The sequence below is a fragment of the Aedes aegypti genome, chromosome 3 (genome assembly GCF_002204515.2).
Source record: "Aedes aegypti strain LVP_AGWG chromosome 3, AaegL5.0 Primary Assembly, whole genome shotgun sequence".
Taxonomy (NCBI): Eukaryota; Metazoa; Arthropoda; class Insecta; order Diptera; family Culicidae; genus Aedes; species Aedes aegypti.
Genome location: NC_035109.1, coordinates 300,299,582 through 300,309,253, shown reverse-complemented (window position 1 = coordinate 300,309,253; position 9,672 = coordinate 300,299,582). Strand labels below are relative to the sequence as shown.

General features: G+C 34.9%; 1 protein-coding gene across 1 annotated transcript; it reads right to left on the bottom strand.

The window, feature by feature from the left end:
* Positions 1-4,626: 4,626 nt before the first annotated feature.
* On the bottom strand, positions 4,627-9,448 carry LOC5574259. The gene is made up of 3 exons (XM_001655026.2): positions 9,073-9,448; positions 5,326-5,654; positions 4,627-5,265 (listed from the first exon to the last, which is right to left on the bottom strand). The coding sequence occupies exons 1-3, from the start codon at positions 9,091-9,093 to the stop codon at positions 4,806-4,808; spliced, it is 810 nt and encodes a 269-aa protein (XP_001655076.1). The 5' UTR covers positions 9,094-9,448; the 3' UTR covers positions 4,627-4,805.
* Positions 9,449-9,672: the final 224 nt, after the last annotated feature.

Genomic DNA, 9,672 nt, shown 5'->3' with positions numbered 1-9,672 from the left:
TTTTTATAAAATACCGTGAGATCAACAATAATTATTTGAGCTGGAATTTCGTACAGCTTACATCGCTTATTTGGTGAACAGACATAAAATGAATCTGATAGAGATTTCATTACTACTACCGTTTTGATTCATATTAGCAGCATAAAAAATAAATCATTCTGTATGATTGTTCCGCGTTATCGAGCCTTTAAAACCCTTAACTTTCAAATGGTAAGTGAAGATGTTTATTCCGTCCAATGAATAATTTTAAATAAATAAAAATGTGTGGACTTTTCATTATTCTTATTCTGGACGCTTCCTTATTTCTGCCTCATATTCCGGACACTTTGTTTCGAATTCAGGACAGCTCATGTAAACCATAAATAGAAAATACAAATCATCAATTGAAAACGTCAACCCACTAAACAGACGCATAAAGGACCGTCGTAGTATTTTTTGACCAATTTTCGACACCCCCCTCCCCCATCGTAGCCTTTTTCCCCATACCTAATACATGGTTCGTAGCAAAGTCGTAGACTCCCTCTCCCCCCTAAAATGCTACGTCATTTATGGACGGTCCCTAAGGAAACTGGGCATTAGAAATTTCATACTTTTTTTTAAAATGCTTATTAAAATAAGCCTCGAAAATGAGAACTTTTGAACAGCTAAAATTGAAACATTTCGTGTGAAATGTTTCCCATACCAAGCAAGTGTCCGAAATTGGAAGCTGTCCGTAATATCAGACATTTTTTGTAATGTTTTGTGATGAGATGTATTGTGATATGATGTCTAATTGTGATTGTATTTAATTTTGTAAGTTTAACCAGTTAAATTTATGTAGACTACAAAGTCCGATAAACAGAATACCTAATAAATAAATAAATAAATAAATAAATAAATAAATAAATAAATTAATAAATAAATAAATAAATTAATAAATAAATAAATAAATAAATAAATAAATAAATAAATAAATAAATAAATAAATAAATAAATAAATAAATAAATAAATAAATAAATAAATAAATAAATAAATAAATAAATAAATAAATAAATAAATAAATAAATAAATAAATAAATAAATAAATAAATAAATAAATAAATAAATAAATAAATAAATAAATAAATAAATAAATAAATAAATAAATAAATAAATAAATAAATAAATAATAAATAAATAAATAAATAAATAAATAAATAAATAAATAAATAAATAAATAAATAAATAAATAAATAAATAAATAAATAAATAAATAAATAAATAAATAAATAAATAAATAAATAAATAAATAAATAAATAAATAAATAAATAAATAAATAAATAAATAAATAAATAAATAAATAAATAAATAAATAAATAAATAAATAAATAAATAATAAATAAATAAATAAATAAATAAATAAATAAATAAATAAATATGAATCAAAACGGTATATTATGAGACCAATGTATAATCTGAATGTAACTGTTAGGCGGTTATGTTTACCAATGTTACCAAATAACTTGGTATTTTTTCCAACTTTCTTAAACAATCTCATGCCCATATTGAAAATTGTGACTGGTACATCCATAAAAACTTTATGAGCCTTTATAATTCATGGAAAAAATCACTCGAAAAATCATTTATTCTATAAATATAATCTTTTTAGAAAAAAAAACATATCTTCAAAGAGATATCCATTTTATCAACAACTATTTGATTATGAAAACCTCGAATATTATTTTAAATTGACGTAACTCGCAAAATATGGAAAACGGTTTTTTCATTAATTTGGTTAGAATGAATTAGAAGTAGATTATTCGATGGTTTTTGTTTGAAAATATATGGTCAATTATACACCGTTTTACATCCAGGGTGGCACTGGCGGCTCTTTATTGGTACCTCAACGTGTCGCTGGTTCTAAAATGTAAACAACCATACAAAATAACGACCAAACAATGGTGAAGGCGAAATCAATTTTCTTGCATATGTCTATTTTGGGAATTCAGCATAATTTTCTGATTAAATTGCCAACAGCGCACTGCAGTAGCACGTAGCAAATAACTGCTTGCAAACAATTTCTTTCAAGCGCATTGATTATCTGTAATTTTGCAAAGAATGGTTTTTACTTTTCCGCGTTAAGCCTTAAAACTGGTTCTGGACTTAGGTTGGCGGCTTTTCAATTTTACTCCCAGTTGACAACCGCCCTCCACCCTTGTTTTACATAGCCAATTAGCATGGAACCTTTTGTGTTCAATAAATCACATTCACATGATAGAGCTACTTTCATTTACTCGTCTGAATTGATTCTAAACATAAGAAAAACAGTTAATTTCCTTATGATTTCAACTCCCAAACATCTAATTCGGTCAAGGTACACAATTAGAACAAATCACCGAAGTCGGTAATCTATTTACCTACCGAAATTTCAACAGCTGATCTATCTGTAACCCGTTCGGTAAATGAAAAGATTACCGAACGGTCCGTAATTTGTGTTTGGGGTGGCAACTATCAAAATTACTGAATATTCGGTAAGCGTTACCGAAAATCTGTAGCTTCGGACCAGCGATTATCTCCAGTTTTAACAAGAAAAAGAACATTCATATAGGATTATTCTACATGAATTATCGTAGGTTTACAAAATGTTCGGTAAATGTTTACCACAGCTTACCGAAATTCAGTAAAACTTTGTTTATGACGCACTGTCAAAAGCAGGTCATTTACCGAAACATCAGTATTTTTATGAATTACAGATCGGTTTCGGTGATTTCGTTTACCGAACTATGAGTTCGAACTATGAGGTCTGTTTAAGTGTGTATTCCTAATTTGGCCACTCTGTGGTGGCTCCAACAATTGAGTTCGTTTCGCGCAACTCGTTTTTTATCTCCTTTGTGTGTTAAGCGTGTTGATTCAAAGTTACGGCTCACGCTATTGTTCATTATTAGAGAAGCGACGGATTGCAGAGGAATTGCAAAAAAGGAATTTGGTGAGTTTGTTCTGATCAGCAGCGAAATGCGTAAATATTGACCATTTGTCGGCCAGAACGTCTACCGAACGTATCCAACATCCCGTAACACTTATGAGAGGTCGTAGAGTGAATCATCCTTTCCCATTCAGCAGCTTTCGCAAGGACGTGGCCAGGACAGCTCTCGATTATTGGAGGATGCGTCAATCTTGTCTAAGAGTTAGAAGTTAGTCCCAAATTTCAAACTTTGGTAACGGACGGGAAGTAGGCAGCCCTGGAGGCAACAATGGTCTAGGACTGTACCACCTACGATTTTGTGCGAAATGCTTAATGCTAAAGCTTATGCGAATGCTAACTATTTGATTCCGTAAAACATCAAAAATAACTAGTGATCTAGTGAGGGCATTGGTTGGTAAAGTAAATTGTGATATGGTTGTTATTTGAATATGGACGGTCATTTGTTTTTTAATCGAAATTCCTGGGAAATACGGGAATTCCGCAAAACAGAAAATGATTTCCCGGGATTGAAAACTCTAGTGGGGATCAAACCCACCCTATTCGCAAAATGGGTGCTCCAACCTACAAGCTGTGGAGCCCCTTGAGAGACCCCGACGCTCGTAGGCGAACTGAACTAGATTACTCTAAAGCACATGGCATCATCATTTCGCAGTCTACACCCCCTTCGGATAATTAGATGAAAAACCGAATTTATTACTTTACCATTAAATTCAATTAGAGTTTGTATTTTTTGACAGCTACGTGTATTTCGACCTCAACTGTAAGGCCGTCTTCAGTGTCATGTACTAGACTCGACTTCGACTCGACGTTGAAATACGTGTATCTGTCAAAAGATACAAACTCTAGTGGAATTAAATGGTATAGCACTAAATTCGGTTTTTCATCTACTTATACACAGTTAAAAATTATGAAGATTACACGTCATGTAAACTTCATTTATTCGATGTAAACATGACGTCATGTAAATTTAAGTCTGAAATCATGTAAAAATGTGTTACATGTCATGTAACCACAGAGGATCCTGCTGGATTACATCACATATAATTGAAGTTTACATGACATATCATGTAAATATCCATGATACTCCACGCTCCAATTATGTGCATTATATGTCTCAGAAATTTACACGTTTCGTTCGAACTGTGTAGGTATTCCACTAAACAGCTCGATGATTAATTATTATCTCCTTCGGATGTATCAGACATCGTCGTAAACATGTGTATATCAAAGAGAGAGAGATGCTATTGCGAAATGAAAACACGATTTTAGTACTTCACCATTTAATGCCACTAGAGTTGGTATCCGTAGACAGGTAGGCGTATTTCGATTAGACTCGACTTGAAGAAATCCATATTTTTCATATATTACATGTTTAAACTATGTAATGTCATACTTCCCTTCCCTCTTTTGTAGAAACTTAAAATCCAAAAGCTCACGGGAATGATTTGTAGGTATCCAGTTGAAAAGCCATGTATTGCCGTTGCCTGGACATTGTCGGCTGAACATTTGAAAAGGTGACCGACCTGTACATCCGCCTGAAACGCGAGGCAGCGAAGGTTGGACTGAGCGGATAAAGTGCAAAGCGAGAATGGAGAGATGCGGCCACGAATCGAGTATTGTGGCGTGAAATGGTTGATTCAGTTTTATCTGTTTGGGTGTAACTAAGTAAATGAATTTAACATATATATTTATTGAAAAGGTCTTTATTCAATTAAATTATTAAACCTATAAATCTAGCCTAACCAGTCATTCAATTGGGTCCATTCATCCAACCCTAATCTAGTATCCTATTATAATATATGTACATTGCACTTCTCCTGAATTGCATCACAACCTTCAGAGATTTACGGTAATTTCACAGCTTACTGCCGTCCACACTGGAATGCCGGCATGGCAATCTGTCCGGGTGTGGCTCCTCCAGGAACACTATTGCTCAACATTACCGGGAAGTAGGCATACGTTTGATTTCCACCGGCGCTGCCAGTGAACTTCTGTTTGCTCTCGTTCTGTGCCAAACTGTCGATAAGGGTCTTCAGCTTGGATTTGATTTCTTGCAGTTCTGATTTGAGGTCAGTGCAGACTTGCGAACAGGGCGCGTTGTCATGAGGAACGATAGACTCGTGTACGTTGCTGCCTCCGAAATCTGGTTCGAACGGAATTGGTGCTGGAGTGGTACGTACGGGAGTTGGCCGTGGAGTTGCGGGGCGAGCAGTCGTAGGTGAGTTCTTCAACAGGTCGGCGTACAAAGTCCTGCAAGCCGGTGGGAAGAATAGGTCCTTCCATTGGACGTCCTTCGCTTGCGATGCCTGGTAGATGTTATCTCTGAAAGATGGGAATGGCGTTAGGTCATGAGAGTTTCGGACCGTTTGAAAGTGAACTTACATGCTCTTTTCCAACCGGCCTATGTAGATCTTGGTGGCGGATTCTGGTGCGAGCACTCGGTATCCCTTAACGTCGGAAACGTAGTGGGTCAGGTGCGGTTTGCCATCGGGATCTACAAATCCGTAGCATCCGTACGTGACACCGTCCGGGCCTTTGACCTTGTGCTGGAAGTGATGGTCCACCGGTTTCTCCACATCCAGCCCATACTGGAAGGATCCTTCGTTGAGTTTGCTGTGGAAGTAGGAGTTGGAGTTCTTTTCAACGTTGATGTTGACATCCAGGGTGCGATCGTCGATTGATAGGGCTTGCACCACTGCGAGGAAGGCCAACTGTAATGGAAAATCAAGAAAAATCGATTAAGAGTTTAAGTGTAAATAGAGTAAGGTGGGGCAAAAAATGGTGTTGTTTAGATTTTAAACTTAATTCAAAACAAATCTCGCGGAACATTACTAAAGGACCTATCTAACATTGAGAGGCTCTCTTTGTTTACTTTCTCTTTCATTAATAACTGAGTCACATTAACCTCTTCTGTTGTGTTTTTTGTATGAAACGCTAGTCAAGGAAATTGACTTTCGATCTATAGTGAAAAACTTCCCAAAATCTTCAGTATTCCACTGTTATAATCGAAAGAGAACAAGAGAGGAGAGAATCTCTCATTTGTACATAGGTCCTTTAGTAATGTTCCGCGAGAAATGTTTTAAATGTCATTTAGGTCCGAATTCTAATCAAGTATGAGACTTTCACTTCAAATACTGTAGCAATCTATTAAGGTGAAAGTCCATTGAGTACGTAAACATAATGTTGTCACCCTCTCGAGCCACCCAACAAGCGGAGCACAATGTTATTTGCGCCGGTCAAAAATTAATCAGCATGTTCTATGTAAACCTCCATCCACAGAATTTAGTATGCGGTATAACTTGTACACGTTCCATACAAAGTATTATTGTCGATATGAATTCATCAACACTTCCATAGAAACTCAAAATCACAATTTATTTTATTTTGTAGTGGAAACATACTTCATGGCCAAAATTATAAGCATTTTTCACACCATGCGTGCTTTGTTGACATTTTTTTGGTAGTTTTCTCCTCTCTTCTCTCGCTTCTCACGGATTGGAAAAGTTGCTATCAGTATAGGCCTTTTCATGTGACAGCTCCGTGTATGCATTTGTTTACATCTGCCGAAGAGCGGTGCATACACGGGGCTGTCAATTCCGAAGGAAAACTGTCAAACAGCTTCCGAATCAGCTGATTTTAAACGTCTTGTGAAAAGTGTTATTATGAAAATTTATTGGCTTTTTTCGGTGAATAACAATACCTATAGTCAGAGTGAAAAAGAGTAATAGGTATAGTATAAATATTGTTATTCACCGGAAAAAAGCTAATAAATTTTCATAATAATAAAATCATGCGGTGATTAAACCTTATAAATGTCTTGTGAAAAGGCCTATACATTTGAACTGTACGGTCAATTGTAGTGTATGATATCTTATATTCATTCTTGCAGTTAAATTGTGTCCCATAGTTTTTCTCAGGCATAAAAATGTTTAGCAACACTTGTGACATTGTGTACATCTTTCGAGTGTTTTGAAATTGTAAAAAACGTGGTTGAAGCAAGCGTATGAATATCCAAACAGTTTTAATTACAAACTCAATCAACGAAAGCTGCACATCCCATTCATAGACAATGTTGGCTCAGTGAATTCGCGTTCCGGGTTTTTTTTTTTTCAGCATAAATCGATGAATTTAATTGATTTTTTGCTCCCAGTAGCACGATGCCAGAAGAATTATAGTGTTTCAAGTACCGTCGTGCGGGGTGACATTGGTCCATAAGGGTGACTTTGGGCCAATATTTTTACAGCAAACTAATGCCAGAATAATGAAAACAATGTGTCAAGCTTCAAGAATACGTTATAAATAGCCAATAGATGGTCATAGATTAGTTTTTTGGCGTTCCAACTAGCCATGAGATTCATCGAAAGAGGCGGTCAAAGTCACCCCCTAGGCCCAATGTCACCCCGCACGGCGGTAGTTTCTCAAGTTTTTTAGATTAGAACAGTTTTTTAGTTTAGAACAGACACAAAAACGCCCGCAAACAACAACACGGTGCGTGAAGAAGAAGTGATTTGGTAGTGAGATTTTACAACACAACTCACAACAATAACTACGTGTTTGCATTTAAAAACTGGTAAAATGTGACAAACATATTATGGAACGCCTTCAGTTAAGAAACCAATCAGGTTAGTAACTCCAAACATTTTTTTTTTGTGATCGCTCTCGAAAACACTGTGAAAAGTGTGGGAGATTTTAATCAATTGTTTGAGTGTGATGAAACACAAATTTCACCTTCTTTTTTAAAATGAGCATTTTAGCGAATCACAACTTTTAAACCAAGGCTGCCCGAAGTAAATAAACATCAATCTTGTCGAACCTATGATTTGCTACGCTGCAAATTCTAAAGAACAGCTTATGTTTGGAAGAAAGTAAAATTTTGAATAGGGTAATTCACCAATTGTTGAACGGAAGTGAATCATCTATATGAGCAGGCTCTCCGTTTGGAAAGAAATTGATAACTAATTACTGAGATGTTCTATTTGAAAATAATCTTCCACAATGTTGTCGCTGGTAAACGTATCAAGTAATATGAGCTTCCTTATCGCCCTCAAGGACACATGGAAAAATATTATATTCGATTGAATGAATTACTTGATTTTCCAATAGTTATTTACTTACAAACAGTACAATATACAAACTTTTTTAAACAACAAGCCCTTAATTCTACAGTCTCAGTTTTCACCCAAATGAGTTCAAATTAAGAGGGTGGGGTGTTAAACGTAGAATCGGAAAACCGTAGTAAATCAAAAATGATATGTATAACCACCCTAAGGTCTCTTATGCGGTATTTATTTCTTTTCAACTTTTATAGTTTTTTTTTATTATTCTACTAAATAAAACTACTGATAAATCCTTGAAAATAAGCAATGATAAATTGAAGGCTAGCAATAAAAATCAATCGATACTTCTGTATTCAAATAATGAGCAATAAAAAATAAGCATTAAGAAATAAAATAATGAAAAAATAAAGCAAAATATTGTACAATAAATATTAGGACTAACTAGCCAAAACAATTCCAATGGAATATACAAACTAAGCATTTAGAAATTGATTTGACTTTTTTTATGGTTATTATATTATTCCTTCGGCAATAAAGGAATCTTAAATGCTATTTCAAAATTTTGAATCGCTAGTTTATACCAAGTTGTTGCTTGTATCGAATAATTTTATTGTCTATTCTATCAAACAATGGTTATGATTTTCCTAGGGTTATGTAAGTATTGTCAATCACTCGAGACGAGTATTGTCACGAGACCGAAAATTCTCACCTCACGCCACTCGTAGAATAAGCCCAATAATTTTCACCAGTGGTAATAACCACAATACATTGTAATAAATTTGAATGCTCATATGATAGAAAACAGGTCAAACTCTCAGGTATATTGGGAAATTCCTTGAACGCATTCCAGGAAATTGCCATATGTATAAATTTTACAAAACGAAACTACCTCTGTAAAAGATATGGGATAAATTTGATTTGAATTGAAACTGACAAAAGTATTGAAAATACTAACAACTGTGTTCAACGTATGCAATATTTTGAACCACACTTCATTTCGAAGAACTTTAGATAAAATTCAAAGGAAAATTTATTTCAACTCAATAAAACTTCGCACTATGAATTAACTTACCGCTGCAATAAAACGATTCATTTTTACCACTCGAATTACTTCAAAAATAATAATTTTTGCTATTGTTCCTCTTGAGCAATTTTATTCACTTTTGTCAAACTGTATCGATCCGTTATTTACTTTTGTACAAATACACAATAACGAAAAAGTATTTCAAATTAACTGTTTGCAATAAAATAAGAGCACTTCACTTTTCTACACTTTCCAACACTTTCTCGTTTTTGACTTGAATACCTGAAGAGCACTTTGATCGATTATTTCGAAAAAGACTCGATCCAATTTCTTCACTTCAATTTCGTTCTTCGATATGATATTCTTTTAATACCAATGCTTGTGCACCGTTTGCCTGGTAGTTAACGACTATGCACTCGCTAGCTGCAGTCGCTCTTATTTAAACGCTATCAGCGCCCCAACCGGACAAACGACGCCTGCCAACCCGGCCCGGGGTAACGGAAGGAATCGAGAATCCGAAAAAGAAGAATTCGTAAAACCGCATCTTTCCCGAAAACGGATGAGTTTTGCGCTGCTGCGAATGTTTGTCTCTCTCTTTAACCCTTATATGCCCAACCCCGAATTTGGACGGTGTTTCCTTTGGAAATT

Bases quoted from the DNA above. Each gene is read 5' to 3' on its own strand.
- LOC5574259 (XM_001655026.2), bottom strand. From the start codon at position 9,093: ATGAATCGTTTTATTGCAGCG. The intron at 5,655-9,072 runs GTAAGTTAATTC...TTTCCATTACAG, and splicing joins TGAATCGTTTTATTGCAGCG to TTGGCCTTCCTCGCAGTGGT. The intron at 5,266-5,325 runs GTAAGTTCACTT...CCCATCTTTCAG, and splicing joins GGCCGGTTGGAAAAGAGCAT to AGATAACATCTACCAGGCAT.